At 37.7% G+C, this 19,394-nt stretch overlaps 1 protein-coding gene across 2 annotated transcripts in view; it reads left to right on the forward strand.

The window, feature by feature from the left end:
- The window catches only part of TTC7A (tetratricopeptide repeat domain 7A), a 42,943-nt gene extending 30,132 nt beyond the window's left edge, over window positions 1-12,811 (forward strand). For both annotated transcript variants that reach the window (XM_039347493.1, XM_039347492.1), the window contains exons 9-11: window positions 6,589-6,726; window positions 8,062-8,145; window positions 12,791-12,811. In XM_039347493.1, the coding sequence (XP_039203427.1) occupies window positions 6,589-6,726; window positions 8,062-8,145; window positions 12,791-12,796 (228 nt within the window). In that variant the 3' untranslated portion in view covers window positions 12,797-12,811. The remainder of the gene's footprint in view (window positions 1-6,588; window positions 6,727-8,061; window positions 8,146-12,790) is intronic.
- Window positions 12,812-19,394: the final 6,583 nt, after the last annotated feature.

Here is a 19,394-nt window from a genome sequence, read left to right on the forward strand (position 1 = left end):
TTACAGTATACTGTATAATGCTTGTATTCGAGCAGTTTTTAATCTGTTTCTGAAATATATGCAAATATGAATTATTCAGGCTTACTTGGGAGCAATTGTATGGGGCAGGTTCATTTTCTGGTGCTTGAGAATGAAAACAGATGGAACTGGCATATTTTTCTTTGATTACAAGCACTTTTATGGTGGTCAAATGGGTTGATGGAATCAAGGGTACATCGTGACTGGAAGGTGGCTTTCCTGGAGGTCATCTATTAAACTTTTTTACATTTTTACTATAAAAGGAAGATGGGAACAGCGGTGTCCTCAGGGTATGTATCAGTGTATTGATTGATATATACCTATAGATATTGTACATTGATTTGTGTAAAAATCAGGCAGAGATGTGATTGTACCCTTCATGGTTGTCAGCTGGGTTATATTTTTACTACGCCTTGCAGACATTCCTGGATTGGGGTAAAAGTTTCTTTATCTTTAGTTGATTTTAAAACTCTGTGCTTCCATGAATGTAAAAAAATGGAGCATAAATCTGGCCAACCTTCTGATCAATGGTTGTAGAAGAATTAGTTTCTTTAAAGACTGAGGAATTGTCTTATTGCTCATGAAAACTTTGGACTTTGGGCTGCAAGACATTGTGTTTCCAGTTATGTTGTGGGCCAAGACAAATACAAGATTGATCTTTGTAGAGCTATTTAGAGTCAAAAGAATAGATGTATTGTGCCTACTATTTTTGATTTCAGTTTATCTTTTGCATTGTCTTCCTACCTAAATTTTATTTTGCCTCTACTGAAATTTTTAAAAAGAACCAGTACTTTTAATAAAACAGCAGGCTTCCTGAAATGCTAATAGTATAGATCAACTGGGTACCATTACCTACAACGGCTGTGTTAATGAACACAGCCTAAGCAAAATGCGGTTTAAAGGAATTTCTGAGGCTGGCAAGCTTAATTGCTCATGAGAGTTACAATCCAATTACTTTGAAGCAAAATAAAATTTTACATGTTCATATAGTGTGAATAGATACATCATGATACAATCATATTTCTTTTGCAGTCTAGGATAGCTGTATATTTACATGTACTGTTAAAAGACCACATTAACACCCTTTCCTCACATTTTTGAGTTAGGAGTTATTTCTACATAAACTATGCTGCCCCCATAACCCATCATTATCACATCTCAGCAAAGAAACCAGGCAATGTTGCTACCCACGCACAGTCTAATATGGAATACTTTCAGAACAGTGTCTGATAGATTCTAGACTCAATGTCATGTATCACTTGGAAAACTAACCACTACCAGTTGGTTTCCTGAACATTTGTGTCAAGCATCTTGCAATCAAAAAAACAAGTTTCTCACATATTTAGAGTAGACAATTTTATTACAGTGAAAAAGGAATTAGCTTATAACATCTTGGAATCTTGATATATATATATACCTTGGCCATTTATCAGTAAGTATGTTAAGTCTCTTTATTGACTTTGATCTTCTTTCTAACAAAAACTTGGCTTAATGGGGAAGATGTCAACCACTTATTTGATACTACAAAAAGGTTCATCTGTTCTTGTTCTGAAAAAAAACTAACCCCTAACCCCCCCCAAACACTCCCCCTGAAGTGTATCAGCCTTTTTCAAAAATGTAGTATTTGCAAGTTGAAGTCATTCAGCAATTTTTGTTCGAGTATTATTAATCTCTTGATAATGATTTATAGAAAATGTAACAAATGACTCTATCAAAGGACAAGAAATTCTAAAGAGAAAAAAAGCATGCAACCATCATCATCACTGTGCTCTGTGCCCTCTTTCTTTTCCTCCTTTGGGGAAAATAGGAGAAGAGAAGGTGAAAAGTGATGGGAGAGACAAAGGTGTTTAAAAAATTTGAAATCATCAACAGGTTTTTCTCTCAGGCCTTTTTTTTAAAAATATATATATAAATAGTTTTTAAAAGAAGATACATAATAAAGAAAATGAAGAGAGAAAAAGGGGGAAAGTACAGAAAAAGAAAAAAGGAAAAAGAGATAAAAAGAAATATAAAGAAGCTTCCAGTCTCCTTTGCAGCAAATACAAGTTTAATTACAAAATTCAATCAGAATAGAGCTGGAAGGGTCCTTGGGTGTCTTTTAGTCTAACCCCCTGCTCAAGCAGGAGACCCTGTACCATTTCAGACAGGTGGCTGTCTGGTCCTTTCTTAAAAATCTCCAGTGATGAAGCACCTAGAACTTCTGAAGGCAAGTTGTTCCACTGATTAATTGTCCTCACTGTTAAGAAGTTTCTCCTTATTTCCAGGTTGCTTCTCTCCTTGAGTAGTTTCCATCCATTGACTCCCTCTTCTTTGTGGCAGCCCCTCAAATATTGGAATACTGCTATCATGTCACCCCTAGTCCTTCTTTTCTCTGGCCATACCCAATTCCTGCAAACATTCTTCTTCTTAGTTGCTCTTCTTAGTACTTTTTCCAAAGTCTCAACATCTTTTTTTGTAATGTGGTGACTCACGACCTTTTCATTTCCAAATGCCCAATTGTGTAAACTCTTCCTTTTGTTTTCGCACTGCACATTTTAAGGCATTGAATAAATCAAACGTATTTATGCTTAAATATACAGTGCCTAATGCTTATAGAATGCATGGTGAAACCAAGTTGGTGCAAATAAAAACGCTGTCCTTAAAAAACACTCCAAGCCTGTTTTAACTGTATACAACCCCCAGTGACTTTTGCAGTTAATTCCAAATGCTGCTTAATATTAGCAAGAATTAGAAATTGAGTTAGAAAAGGAACATTTTCCCATCAACATTTTTTTTTCTCTCTCTCTCCCACCCTCACCACCTCCACAAAATCCACAATCATTTTGCAATGTTTCCATTTATGTATAGAAAATATTTTTTCTTCTCTGGTACCTTGAAATATAATTCATATGTCTGGTATGATCCATGTTCGTGGCATAGGATTTTACGTTACTGGTTAGCTAATGCGTTCCTTTCAATTTGCTGTTTCCCTGACATGCTGCACACTAGCACAAGAGATCACAAGTGGTGCAGATAAGGCTGGCTGCCGCCTCTCTTTTTATTTGAAACAGGCAGTCTCTGGCTAAGTCTAATGAATATTGTGTTGAATGTAACAAGAGCTTGGAATAATTCATGCAACATTAATATAATGGATACCTGACATTTGATCTTGGAAAAACTGATCTTAATTTATAATTTACTCATTCAATTTAATCCTTTTCTATTCAAAAGCTATATTTTCTGGCTCAATTAAATAGGATTCTTATAATTAATGGGTGATTTATATCAGAGAGAAAGAGAGACAAATTGAGATCTCTGGTACATAGGGATTTATAGGCAAGACTCAACCTAGTATGGTTTATTCCAGCAGTAAGTAATTCCTAGATTCCAGAAGCTGTTGGACGCCAATTCCTATCAGTCCCATCTGACAGAACTCACATTTGAAGGGCTGTTAATTCCACAGTCACTGTTTATTCTGATTTGGAGCTGATCTCTAGAAACCAGGGGCTTTTCTACCACTTGAACAATTATTCTTGAATTGGTGAGAAGCCCAGCTGAATCTACAGATTCCTAATGTATATGATTGCATATCCTATATATGCTACATGCTGCCAATGCATATTATTGAGCTATATGATTGGTATCTCCCGTTTACTTAAATGTTACAGTGGGGAGGGGGCAGGGAATCTGTAGTATCATGAGTATAATTTTCAGCAAATTATGGTTCTCTGATCTCCCCATTCAGAAGAGGAATTAAGTACATTTAATTTAAGTACATTTTACTCTGGTAAATGTCAATGGAGAGTCTCAATCAGCCAGGTCATGGTTGTCCCAAAGGTGCTTTTTCCAAAAGGCATCTGGACTTGATTTTTTCTTTGAAAATGTTTCGCTTCTCATCCAAGAAGCTTTTTCTGTTCTAACTGACTGGTGGGGACTGGAAGGATTTATATTCTTTGTAATCATCTTATCGTTAGCACTCTCATTAGCTCTCTGAGAGTCATTGAGACCACTTGAAGGTTTATCTGTATCCTCAAAGTCATCTGAACTAGAGTGCAAATGGATGTGGAATCTTCTTGGGGCTGCTGGAAGGACTGCGTTGTAAACAGAAGATAGGTGATGTTGTACCCTCACCGTCTGTTGAGGGAGAGCTGTTCAAGTTTGACATAGATGGCCTCTTTGATTCCTCTTTCAAATCAGTTTTCCTCTCTGTCCAGAATGTGAACTTTGCTTCTTCAAAAGAGTGACCTTTGTCTTTCAAACGCAGAAGGAGTGCTGAATGTTATCCTGATGGGTTTGTTCTCCTGTGTTGTGCCATGAAGTGGCTGTTTGTTTCGCCAATGTACAAGTCTCAGCATGTCTTGTTGCATTGCATTGCCTATGCCACATTGCTCAGTTTGTGTCTGGTGTTTTATCTTTGGGGTGGACAAGCTGCTGCCTTAATGTATAACTAAGTTTAAAGTGTGACTATATGTTGAAAATGTTCCTGAGCTTTTCAGATATTCCTGAAACATATGGAATGACAACACTGTTCCATTTGTTGTTTTCTTTTTTTGTGGATTTCTGGATTTCACTCCAGTATTTTGGACAGATTCCGGGAATCTGAACTCTAGTTGTATTCCCTTTGCACAATGACCAGTCTGGCCCATATTTCACTAAGTCTTTAGATGGGGTTACACATATCTTTTATTTTTGGTAATCCTCAAAATTATGGTAATTTGCTCATTCAAGTGAATATTTTATCTGTGCTAAGGCATTCTGTGCTAAGGCATTGCTTTAACTTCCTAGTTTGGCTCACTGACAAATGCTCAAAATAGCTGACTCTGATGTGAGGCTGATTACCAGTTTTCAGAACATGTGGGGGTTTGTTCAGTGTAGCTATTTTTCACAAATGAATGGTGCAGCAATGTTACTGATGCAGAAACTTTTAAATAGTACAGTATACAAAATGGAAAAAATGTTAATTAACACTGTTATCTATACATCTCGACATATCTTTAATGTGTGACTTTTAAATTTTCATTTACTCTGGGATAAAGAAGTACTGTTGATTATGACACACAAAAGAATCATTTCCAAAGCAATTTTTGTTTCTTATCCTTCATCAAATAAGTTACATAAATCTTTCTCACACAAGTTCCTTCAGTTTTTTGTGATTCTGGAAGCTGAACATTGATAGTCAGTTTCCTGCCATGTAGGGATGGGCAGAAGTAAAAATTATAGTGTAAGAATTAAAATAGGTAGATCATAGTTAAAATCACAAAAAAGCAAAACAAAAAAAAAAAGCCACTGAAATTCCTCTCACTCACTTGTCCCCTAAAATTTCAGAGCTGATTTTTTGGTGGTGAATGATTTGCTTACTCCTTAGTATTGTATAAAAACCAACCAACCAACCAGACAGTTAGCTCTATCTTTCAGAATTATGTTATAAATTAGTAATATATTGTCTCTCAATCAATTTTATTTCTTCACTTGGGGTTTTTCTTTTGCTGAAATGTTTAATAATGAAATTCAAGAAGAGGATATAAGATGAAATGCTGTGCAGATGGTGTATATAAAACTCTATAAGATAGTAGATGAAAATAAACCAAAAGCTTTTCACTTTTAATTTTCTTGGCTCTTGCTGAGCTAAATGACCTCCAAAATATCTCAGAGCTGGCAGAAATGACCAGCCCAGCCACATAAATTTCATTGTCACAGTAGTTACAGCCATCTTTCAGTAATAATAAAACCATGAACACAAATTAAAAACAACCATCAGCCTTGTACTGAAAAACTCAGTGAAAACAAATCCCAAGTAATTGTTCACATGGGGAATAGATATGTTCATCCAAGGACAATATAGATTTAGACATAGGTATAGTTGTTTTCCATTTGAACACTGCAACATTTGAAGGAGGTTGATCTGATATCTGCCTTTGACTCAAGAGTCATAGGTTCTGTACCCCTATGTTAAAATTATATTCAGTGGCTGATGCCTTCGAGTATCAGTTGCTGAGGAATAGCAGTGAGAGAAGGTTGTTATACTCCATCCTGTATGTGGGCTTCCCAGAGGCTGCTGTGGGAAACAACAGATTGGGTTCAATAGGCCCTGGATTTAATCCAGCAAGGATTTTCTTTGTTCAAATGTAGTTACTGTTTGGGACCTCTTTCTGATTGAGGGATTTTTAGAATGGCATATAACCATGCAAATATGTATGTTTCTATTTCTGAGACAAAACCAAGTGTGAATTTGAAAAGGACTATTGTAGTATAAAACAACCCCAAGACACATAGACTAAGAGCATTAAGTATTGCATAGAGTAAAATGATGTGCAAAGTAAGAAATAATAGGATTAAAGTGTAGTATAATTATGTTTAAATGTCAGTTCAGAGAACAGCAGACATTGCAAAAAGACTTTTATGATTATTATGTTCACTTCTTTTCACTATATATGACAATAGTGTTGCCTGGCTTTCTCTTTGTAATCTGCCTTTTTGAAATAGTCTTGAAAACATCAGTTGGTGCAATGTTTCCTTGGGCCCATATAGAGAGCTGAAGACCTTTCTAAGATATGTTTGGTCCTTTTTTAAAACATTTGAATTCATTCCCAGGCAAACCAGGATGCAGTAATCAGCCGAGCTCCTGATCAGAAAGATGATCGAGCCATCAGTCTCCAGAGTGCATCAGCAGTTTATGATCTTCTGAGTATCACTCTGGGAAGAAGAGGACAGTATGTCATGCTTTCTGAGGTATTCATTTATTTATTTGGTGCCAACCTACCCCAGAGTGGCTCATGCTAGAATAAGAAAAATATAAAACAATATAATAAAAGCAAAACCATACAACAGATGAACCAGACTAGAAAAGAAGGAAAGAAATGAAAAAGTGAATCCAGCAAACTACCAAAACATATACCATCATCAGGAGGTTCCAGCCACTTCAGTCCAAGGTCTGACTGAACAGCCAAGTCTTTAAGACTCTCCAGAACACTATCAGGATGAGAGACACCTGGTCCTCAGAGGCAACAGTATCTGAGGGCAGATACCATGACAGAAAAGGCATGCGTTCTGAGTCCTGATAGATGACTTTGTTTGATTGAAGGAACCTGGTGCATGCCAACCCTGTCAGCTGGGTAGAAGCAAGTTATCAATCAATACAACATGCAGGACAGGATTATCATATTCAGGAGAGGTTGGAGCATCTGAGTTGTCTTTCAGGGTAAAACCAATGTAGAGCTCATTGAAATAGTCAACCTGTGAGATGATTAGGATGTGAATGATTATCTAAAGCACGGGTGTTAAACTCACCGTGTCATGTGACGTGTCATGACGTATCGCTACTTTTTTTGCATTGGCGGAGCTGGGGTGGGCGTGGCCTCCATATGATGCAACCGGCCCATGGGCCAGCAGTGTGACACCCCTGATCTAAAGGATTTCCTGGTCGAAGAGAGGATGCAATTGGTATACCAGGTGAAATCCATTTTGTATTTCCGGGTCCCCCTTTTTATATATTGCTAACTTTGCAATATTTTGTAAACATTAAGGCCCCCTCAAAATCGTATTGTATATGTTTATACTGGTATTTACCGTGCTGCATTATATGTTATATTTATTGGAATTATTTTTGCGTGTTAATATTTTGTTGAAGAAAGATCTAGAGTCTAGTTTTAAAGAAAACTATACTGGCTTGCATCCTAAGTATTGTAAAGATAGTATGAAGGATAACTGCAGGCACTAAAAACACTTTATTTGGACTCCATTTGTGCACTTAATCCATCTCAGATAGCCCTTTCTTCATGCATGCTTTGTTTTTAAACCCCAGAACACTGCACTATCTGAATGTGTTTCTCCCCTCCCTCCATCTCTCTCCGTATATGTATATGTATATTCCTAATTATCTTAAAAACTCGAATCCCAGGTATACTCATATCAAAACTATAACAAAATCACTGAACTCCGGGATAAATGAATAAAACAAACTGTTTAATACATACATATGTATGTATGTATGTATTACTAATTTCATTAAAAACATGAAATGTACATATGTATATGTATGTATAATCTATATTTTTTTCTCCCCAGTGTTTAGAAAGAGCAATGAAGCTTGCATTTGGTGAATTTCATCTCTGGTACCAGTTGGCTCTAGCCATGACAGCTTGTGGCAAGGTAAGACTTAAACAAGCAAACAGACTATTATATAGATAGAATTATTGCTGTTACCTATACTTGAAAACAAAATGCAATCTGAAATATAATATATTGCTATAATTATGCAAGTGTATTAGTTCTCCTTTTCAATTTTTTCCTATTTAATATAGTAATAACTTGTAACAATGATAATTCTTTTTGAATATAGATGCATTGATTGTCTAATAGAGATAACCAAAAGTAAGGCAGTAGATTCTACATACTCAGAAAATGCCCACAGTATACATTTATTCTATAGATAGTATGAAAATATGTGAAGTAAAGAAAATGACAAATAATTATTTTTTTAAAATATGGTGAACACAAACCTATTAACTTTGGTCCCAAAGCACAAGGCATCCAATTTTTTTTCTTATTTAAAAGTATCAGAAATTTCATAATAATCCACCTTCAGTTTTCTTACATCCTTGAAATTTCAGCAGCCAAACTTAAATGGAGAAAAATGTTCTGCTTTTGTTGTTGAAGAAATTGGTCTCAAAAAGTCTTGCCAATGTATGAAAATTACCTAATGATCAACCAGAAGGTTTAGATGTTCTTCTATCTAGATCTCTTTCAAGTTGATTCCTAAACTGATGAAATATCCTAGAATTAAGTGACATTACATTAGTGTATTATTATTAGGACTATATACCGTAAAGAAAAACTTGCTGATAGTAAGATCTATATGGCAATGGAAAAGTCTAAATCTGGAGGCTGTGAGGTCTTGATATCTAAAGATTTTTAAGAGCAACTAGATTGCCACCTCTCAGGGATAGTTTAATTGGTTTTCCTGCACATTGAAGAGGATTGTAGTAACTCAGTATTTCTCAGCTGTGGCAATAAAGTTCACACATCTTAAAGTTGCCAAGGTTGAGAAACATTAAATTAGATGATCCTTGTGATTACTTTCAATTCTAAATTCTATCAGTATATGAAAGACTCTGGCAGAAAAAAAAATGTCCTTCTTCATCTGATAGTGTTTCAATCCTACTTCCAAAATGTTTCTAAGAGAGTCATACTAAATTCAACAGGGAGAGATATAATTGGGAGAACTGTGGAAATTACAATTTTTACTAAGCCAGAGGTTAAGGGTTAGGGGAAGGGAATGATCAGCAAAGATATTCTTATCTGGCGAAGCCACTGGTGGAGCCACTAATATATATATATATCTTTTTAAAATTGCCCTAGAATATAGCCAAGTCCAAATTTTATTAAAAACAAGATCATACATCTGAGGTTTACTTTCATATTTGTAGTGCTGAGAAATGGACTCATAAACCTGTATCACAGAAACCCTGTTTGACGAGTCCTTTTATTTCCCCAGATACCTTCACATTTTGAAAATAAACTTATTCTTTTAAGTATCAGCAGAGATTCTCTTGATCTATATAGATTGTGCTCATTACTAAACAAGATTGTTCTGATTCAACATTCCATTCTGCTTATCTTTCACTTAATAAAATATTTCATTTAAAATATTAAATTATTAAACTGATAACTTTATATGTTTATTTATTTATTACATTTATTTGCCGACCATCTCACTGTGAAGCGACTCTTAATGGAAATCCATCTTGCTGGTCAGTGTATTATTGAAACATCAAGATGGTTTTTAACAAGATATATGTATATTCATATATCCAAATAAAGCTTCAGGTGACCCATGAACCAATCTGTGGTATTTTTCCTTGGCCATGTCATCATGTAAATGGACTGTTTGTTCCAGGTCAGATAATTATGTGGGGTAAAGTAGAGAGCAGGGCAGAACGTGGGACCAAGCTGAATATTGTATAGTAATGAGCTAATTTAATAATTACTATACTTATGTACTGACTGTCTTCCACATTGGGAGTGAGAAACCCAATTAAGAGCTCACAGTATGTTCAGCAGAATTAGGCCATTGAAAAGTGGAATCCTTTAAGCAGCTGAAAGGTTGAAACAGGGCACCATCTTAAAAATGAAGAGGCTATGGCTGTCTGCTTCTGTTCGTCTGCCCCAAGAGAGAGCCCCATGTTTGCCTCATAATGATGAGTGTTCTAGTGGCGCAAGCCTGTCATTGGACTAGCATAGTTTTCTATTGGTCAACAGATAGATCAGATTGTTTCCTAGGCAGGATTTTAATGCATAGTAACTTTTGTGTCCAATGGTATTTTTAGATCATTTTAATTTCTTGTTTAGGTTCTTCAGAAATTCTTTTTTCCATATAGATGCAGATAGTCCTTGACTTACAACTGCTCATTTAACAATTACGATGGCCTTGGAAAAAAGTGACGTATGACCCATCCTTGAAGTTATGATTACTGCACCACTCCCATGATTACATGATTGAATTTAGGCACTTGGCAGCTGGCTCACATTTATGAGGTGTCTTGCCATCATGGAATCATGATTTGTGACCTTCCCAGCTAGCTTCCAACAAGGAAGCTAGGTTCAGTTAATGTCCATGATTTAAAAAGTTATAAAATTTTATGCAGTCACATGATGACTTACTTTAAGACTGCACTCCCAGCTGTGTTGTAAATTGAGGATTATCTTGACTACGAGTAATCATCGACTTACAAACATTCGTTTAATGATCGTTTAAAGTTATGACGGTACTGAAAAAAGTGTCTTATAACTGCTCCCCACACTCACAATTGTTGCGATGTCCCCAAGATAATGGAATGAAAATTTGAATGCTTGGCAACTGCCATATATTTCCAACAGTTGCTGCATGCTGAGGTCACGTGGTCCCCATTTATGACCTCTCCAGGGGACTTCCGACAAACACAGTTTGGGGGATGCACCAGCCAGATTTTATTCTTCACCAAGGCATTGAGAGATGTATAAATCTGATAACAAAAACAACAATAACAACAACAATAATAATGTTGGAAGGGACTTTGGAGATCATCTAGTCCAACCCCCTGCTCAGTCAGGAAACCCTATTTCGTTTCAGACAAATGGCTGTCCAGTCTCTTCTTAAAAACTTCCAGTGTTGGAGCAACAAATGATGTTATCCATTTGTTGATTTAGATAAAATATAAGATAAGTGAACAAAATTAAATTATGGAATGTTTTGCATGAATCTGATGGTGAAAGTTGGTCATTGAATGAGAAAAGAGCAATATAAGATGGAAATAAATAGTGCTTGAAATGTAATAAGCTAATTGTTTAATACTGAGCATGGAATGATGTCTGCTTGTATGGATAGCAAAGCCAGAAGTGATAAAATCAAGAATACTGTATTTGGTCACACAGAGAACTAGACAGAATGGATAAGGATCAAATAGCAAAACAAATACATGAAGGAAGAATGAATACTACAAGTGGAAGGGGAAAATAGGAAATTATGACTGGATGGTATTTATGATTGGATTTATGATACAATTATGATTGGAGGGAAGAAATGTAAAAAACAAAAGGCATCATAAGACATAATGTGTTGACATCATGGACACAAGGATGGTTGGTAAGGATAAGAAGATATTGAGAGTTACAATGATTCATATTTCTATAAATTAGAGTTAGCTATTTTTTTCTTATCCCATGTTTTAATTTATTTAATTTATTATTTCTATAATTTCTTATCCCCTTTTGCACTTTGCATAACATTGCTTACTGCAAAAGAGAATAGTTTCAGGCATGTATGTAAGTCAAATGCAAATGTGTTGGTGAAGTCATATCTTTCTTTTAAAATATACTACTAAGTATGGTGGGGATCTTTTCTGTCACTATATTCCATATTAAGGCCGACAGGGCATGTGTATAACTAATATATTTTGTATTTTACTGGAATCTCTAGATATAAATACAAATCAGACAGCTAGAAAGAGAAGAACACTTAAAAACTAAACACAATGGAGGGCACAAGAATGGGAAAAGAAAGTGGCCTTGTTACAAATGGATTTGACCTAGCCTAGAGAAGTAATTTCTACCATTCTGTTCAACAAGCACAGCTTAAAGGCAGAGCTCAGCATTTGCTTTTTATGCTCAAATTAGCCATGACCTTCAGTTTTTTTTATTTGACACAGGCTAGCTTGGAGAATCCATTACTGGAAATATTTAAAAAGAAGTGGACATCATCTATCAAAGATGATATCCAGCATTGCTGAGTTGACCACTGAGGTTGATTAGATGACCACTAAGATTTATCCTATCTATATACTTATATAAATGTATAACTCTAGGAGATAATATCCCTGCATTTTTCAATAGATACTGCATTAAAAGTCAAAGAGGTAGTGACTGTTATTTCTTCTTCCAGGCCCAACCTCAGTTAGTCACTTGCTCAGAGTACGGATACACTTCATTTCTCAACTGCCTCATTTAGCAATCATTCACAGTTAGGACAGTGATAAAAAAATAACTTTACAACCAATCCTCACATCTACAATCTCCACAGGCCTTTAAAGCAAAGTAAAGCTGAAGTAAGATCATAAACACAGTCATGGTTTTACTTAGTGATCACTTGCTTAATGACTGAGTTGCTGGTCCCAGTTGTAGTATTTCTTACTAGCATCTTCCAAATGCTCAAAGCTACAACTCCGATCATCCCAGCAATCATGATCACTGATATATGGACTATATGCTTACAAGGAACCCTAAAGCTGTTTTGTTAAATCTCTTCATATTACTATTCCAGGGCTAACCAGAAAGTCAGTATCAGCAAGATCCAGGTAATATTCATTTTATTTGAATGAGAAATCAGTCAGATGTCTTGAGTCATAATATGCAAACATATTTGATAAATCTAAAATGAAATAATGTGACAAATCAATAATAAAGTTCAAATTTGGTTTTTTTATGGATTCATTGGAGGGCTTTTGGAAAGTAAAATCACTTTTGATAAGAATAATAATAGTGTCACATAGAACTGTAAAATAATCCTTTCAAGATTATCTACTCATAACTGCTATTCCTATGGTGTTATTAGAATGAAAATAGCAATAATAATGATAAACTGTATTTTTAATAGTAGTTGTTGGTCATGTGTTTACCCAGCTCATAATATCTTAAGCAGGAAGAATGCACCAATCCATACTTTATCAGCATAATAAATTGTTCTCAGCTGTGTTGATGAAGATTCTGAATCATCCAGATATTATTGTCTGGAAGTTGAATCATGGCAACTAGACTTCTCTTTCTGTTTGGTTGGAATCGTTGCTTATCCAAGTAGCTTCAGTCTCTGAAGCAGTGAAATCAAAAAGAAAGGAGGATGGCAATATCATTCCCAGTTATACTGAATAGGACACTTGTCTTCTGTTAGGGGCTCTTCCTTACATATCCTATCTCTCTTCCTATGTCTAGTTCAGGAAGAGACTGGCTGTACTATTATATAACCTGGAGGTAGCCAAGGTGGAATGTGGATAACATTTCATTTCCAACAAATTGGAACCAGTTGTTATTGCTGTAGGTTTTTTTTCTGATTTCTTCTTTGTGCAGAATTTTTTGGAAATTTTTCCAGTGATTCTGTGGGAGAAGAAAGGAAAGGGGGAGGGCCTCAAGAAAGGCAAGTCAGCAGAACTCATTGGCATCTTTCAGGGGAGGAAGGACCCAAATAACTTGCAACTTTGTGGATAATTGGCAAGCAGGAAAATCTCAGGAAGGGTAAAACTTGCTGAGAGGTGTGAAATTGAGGATGCAGAGCAGACGTGAATATTTCTAACTTGGTCTACTGTTCTCTAAAATATCAGCCCTACCAATTTGGTAATGTTTTAATTCTGTCTTATTCTAATTCCCTTCAAGATTTCTGGATATTAAATTTGGACATTGCAGTAGAGAAATTACATATCTGGTGCTGTTTCATTTGTGATAAAAATGAGTAAAAACTGATATGATGGATGTTTATAAAATGATGCACGGTATGAGCAAATAGCTTTTCTGCTTTCTAATCACATTAGAATCCAGGGTCATCAATAAACTGAATAGTTGGAGATTCGCAGACAAAAGGTGAAAAAAATTTCTCACAGAGCATAAACTACATAGATATAGTGATATAGTTTAGCTTTAAAATGGAACGGGACAAATTCATGGAGGATTGTCAAGCCCAAAACACGTGGTGATTCCTCACAGCTAAGTTCTTTATTTGTCTGTAGACAAAGTCTTGCCAGACTGAGGACTTTACTATCTGTATCTTCAAAATACTCTGTGAATTATTAGGGAAGGACTGTCTTCACTCTCTTTCTCTCACACGTATTATCTGAACTAAGTTGCCTCTTACTCCTCTTCCTTACTGCATTCCATCACAAGGATAATGCTATTGATAGCAACATGATGGCATAACTATTACCTTCAGGAGAATGGTTCCATGTTCTAATATATATATGGGAATTATAGTGGGTTTACTCACCTGTTCTGCTTGAGGCCTTCGAAGGAGCATCTAGCTGATCACTGTGGAAAAGGTGCTGAATAAGAGAGGCCTTGTCTTGTGTTATATTGATGTTTAGCATTAGCCACTCTAATTGATAAAATAGGATCTGATGATCTGCAGTATGTTCTCTTGCTGTTTCTCTGTAAATGTCTCTTAATACAGACAGCAAAGAAGACAGCCTCATTTAACTGACCCCTAAAATATTTTCTGGGCAACATGAAGAGGAGGATTTGCAAATAGATGCTCTGCTCTTGCCGATACCTTGTTTACTGGGAGGCTTTGCGTGGGTGAGAGAATCAAACAGTTCCTAGTTGATGTTTGCCATGCTATTACAATTTTGGCAAAGAATATTCTACAGAAAAAGTACCATGAGGTTTCTATTTCCTCTACTTATTTCACTTTCAATTCCTGGCCTTATTAAAAAAAATATAGCATTATACAAAATTCAGGAGCTCCACTGCAATTTAATATAGTTTGACAGAGCATGTTGGTATTCAGAGACTGCGACAGAAGTTTTGCAAAAGCAGCTTTAAAAACTAACAAATGTATTATAGCATATGCTTTCATAGATAGAGTACACTATAGCAGATTCATGATGTCTGCTCCTCAGTTGCTGATAGGAGTGTGCATGTATGCACACCCACATTCACTGGACAGGAAAGGTATATATATATATATATATATATATATATAGGTCTTTGGTTGTTCGGGTTTTCTCCCGCGTAAAATTGGAAGTGTCTTGGCAACGTTTCGACGAAGTCACATTCGTCATCTTCAGGCTGGTGTTTTTAGCTTCTTGCTTTGAGCAGCAATGTGTGGTTTTAGCTGTTTCTTCCTTTTAACTGCCAGTGAGGGTATGAACTGATTGGATGGGAGCTTGGCTGTGTTCTGATTGGGTGGAGGTGTGTTCTGAATGGTTAGGGGCTTGGCTGTGCTCTGATTGGCTGGGGGAGTGTTCTGTTTGGTTGTGCTCAGGTTAGTCTGAGTTGCAGAGGGGTTTAAGATTTTGGGGTTAGGGAGTCGTTTGTCAATAAGGGCAGGTTTCCAAATGGCTGGTAGGCGGGAGGTATCATCTCGCTTGTTCATGCTGTGTGGGCGTTTTTCTATCTCGATGGCTTCTCTGATTATTCTGACTTTAAAAATACCAGAACCATTGCCAAAAGTGAACATTTTAATAACAGAATAATCAGAGAAGCCATCGAGATAGAAAAACGCCCACACAGCATGAACAAGCGAGATGATACCTCCCGCCTACCAGCCATTTGGAAACCTGCCCTTATTGACAAACGACTCCCTAACCCCAAAATCTTAAACCCCTCTGCAACTCAGACTAACCTGAGCACAACCAAACAGAACACTCCCCCAGCCAATCAGAGCACAGCCAAGCCCCTAACCATTCAGAACACACCTCCACCCAATCAGAACACAGCCAAGCTCCCATCCAATCAGTTCATACCCTCACTGGCAGTTAAAAGGAAGAAACAGCTAAAACCACACATTGCTGCTCAAAGCAAGAAGCTAAAAACACCAGCCTGAAGATGACGAATGTGACTTCGTCGAAACGTTGCCAAGACACTTCCAATTTTACGCGGGAGAAAACCCGAACAACCAAAGACCTATATACAAATACCCGCGAAAACCTCAGAAAACAAATATCGAACCTCTACGGGGAGGAAATCCACCATCTGACCAGGACCTATGAAAAACTTGAAGTCCAAAGAGCTTCCATTTTATGTGACCTCGCATTCCTACGTAACTGCCGAGATCAAAATCTAATCCCCACATGTTTCCAACTGAAATTCCACTCCAACTCTGCAGCCACCAAACGGATCCTGAAAAGAACAGAATTGGCCCTAATCAGAAATGAACTTCACACAAAAAGATTCCTCCTAGACCGAATTAACAAAGATCTCCTCACACTCCACCTCAAACTCAGCAACAAGATCCACCCCGCACTTTGGGACAAATCCAAACAACTCGCCGTCTGGAGAGCCGAAACACAGACCACCCTCAAGACAGATACACACACCAACAAACTCCGAAGACTACAAGAACGCCAGAAACAAACCCCTCCTCCCTCACAGCCACACATGAAACAAACAGTGCATAACATCTCAGATAGGATCCTCACCAAAGCCGAAACCAATGTCCTTTCCAAAGGATTCAACTTTGCAGTCGCTCCCAAACACATCCCCACTGAAACCATTATATGTGGAGTTGAAACCAGCCTGACCAAAATCAACCCCGATGACGCTAACAAAATCAGACTCAAATCACCAACATCCTCTGCACCAGCAAGCCACCCAAAAGCAACTTACCCAAAGAGGAACAGACAGCACTACGTAACCTGAAAGAAGACACCAGCATAATAATCCTACCAGCAGACAAGGGCAACGCCACGGTGGTTATGAACACATCTGACTACCAAACCAAATTAACCAACCTACTCCAAGACTCCACATACAAACCCCTAAATACAGATCCCACCACCTACCTGGAAAAAACCACCAGAACCAAGATAAAAGCCTCCCCCATTAGCGAAGAGATCCAGCAAAGAATCATTCCCAGAGAGAAATCATCCAGATGCCCCAAACTCTATGGTCTCCCCAAGATACACAAAGAAGGAACCCCACTCAGACCTATAGTCAGCTCCATAGGCTCACCTCTACAAAACCTAGCCAAATTTCTCGCCAAACAACTACAGCCCTATGCAGAATCCATCACCTCACACGTAAAAAAACTCATTCCAGTTTATAGAGATCATAAAGAAACAAAGCTTACAGCCCAGCGACCTACTAGTGAGCTTCGATGTCATATCCCTCTTCACCCAAGTGCCTATCAAAGAAGCCTTGACAGCTATTCAAAACAAATATAACCCCCCCAAACACATCTTAGATCTGACCAACCACTGCCTATCCAACACATACTTCATCTATAATGGACAAAAATACAAACAAACAGAAGGAGCACCCATGGGATCACCCCTCTCACCTGTCATTGCCAACCTCTACATGGAACACTTTGAAACCCAAGCTCTAGAAAAATCGGATCACAAACCCAAACTCTGGCTCAGATACGTAGACGACACCTTCATAATCTGGCCACATGGGAAAGAAAAACTGGACAACTTCCTCACACACCTCAACAGCCTACACCCCAAAATACAGTTCACCATGGAAACAGAAGCTAACAACCAACTTCCCTTCCTGGATGTCTTAGTCTACAAGAAATCCAATGGCTCCCTAGGACACACCATCTACCAGAAGAAAACACACACAAACCGCTATCTGCACGCTCTCTCACACCACCACCCAGCACAGATCAACTCTGTAGCCAAGACACTCATCTCCAGAACAAAACGCTTAGCTGACGAACAACACCTAAAACCCGAACTACACACTCTCACCAATGTACTAACATCCAATGGATTCCATAGAAATAAGATTACAAACCTAATCCAAAAAGAAACCCCCACTAAAATCCAAGACAAAGAACAAGAAAACGGCAAAGCCCTCCTCCCATACATAAAAGGCACCACAGACAGAATCAGTAAGATCCTCCATAAACACAACATCAAAACAGCATTCTGCACAAACAGAAAAATATCCACCATCCTTAGAAACCCCAAAGATAAAATTGAATTAGAAAATCAAGGAGTATACGAAATCCCATGCACCACTTGTCCCACCACATACATCGGACAAACCAACAGAAGAATAAGTGCACGCATTGAAGAACATAAGAACTCAGTCAAAAAAGAGGAACCAACATCTTCCCTGGTCCAACACCTTAAAGCCACAGGACACGAAATTGACTTTAAAAATACCAGAACCATTGCCAAAAGTGAACATTTTAATAACAGAATAATCAGAGAAGCCATCGAGATAGAAAAACGCCCACACAGCATGAACAAGCGAGATGATACCTCCCGCCTACCAGCCATTTGGAAACCTGCCCTTATTGACAAACGACTCCCTAACCCCAAAATCTTAAACCCCTCTGCAACTCAGACTAACCTGAGCACAACCAAACAGAACACTCCCCCAGCCAATCAGAGCACAGCCAAGCCCCTAACCATTCAGAACACACCTCCACCCAATCAGAACACAGCCAAGCTCCCACCCAATCAGTTCATACCCTCACTGGCAGTTAAAAGGAAGAAACAGCTAAAACCACACATTGCTGCTCAAAGCAAGAAGCTAAAAACACCAGCCTGAAGATGACGAATGTGACTTCGTCGAAACGTTGCCAAGACACTTCCAATTTTACGCGGGAGAAAACCCGAACAACCAAAGACCTATATACAAATACCCGCGAAAACCTCATAAAACAAATATTGAACCTCTACGGGGAGGAAATCCACCATCTGACCAGGACCTATGAAAAACTTGAAGTCCAAAGAGCTTCCATTTTATGCGACCTCACATTCCTACGCAACTGCCGAGATCAAAATCTAATCCCCACATGTTTCCAACTGAAATTCCACTCCAACTCTGCAGCCACCCAACGGATCCTGAAAAGAACAGAATTGGCCCTAATCAGAAATGAACTTCACTACAAAAGATTCCTCCTAGACCGAATTAACAAAGATCTCCTCACACTCCACCTCAAACTCAGCAACAAGATCCACCCCGCACTTTGGGACAAATCCAAACAACTCGCCGTCTGGAGAGCCGAAACACAGACCACCCTCAAGACAGATACACACACCAACAAACTCCGAATACTACAAGAACGCCAGAAACAAACCCCTCCTCCCTCACAGCCACACATGAAACAAACAGTGCATAACATCTCAGATAGGATCCTCACCAAAGCCGAAACCAATGTCCTTTCCAAAGGATTCAACTTTGCAGTCGCTCCCAAACACATCCCC

The sequence above is a fragment of the Crotalus tigris genome, unplaced genomic scaffold, assembly GCF_016545835.1.
Source record: "Crotalus tigris isolate CLP2741 ecotype Arizona unplaced genomic scaffold, ASM1654583v1 scf7180000018081.1164505, whole genome shotgun sequence".
Taxonomy (NCBI): Eukaryota; Metazoa; Chordata; class Lepidosauria; order Squamata; family Viperidae; genus Crotalus; species Crotalus tigris.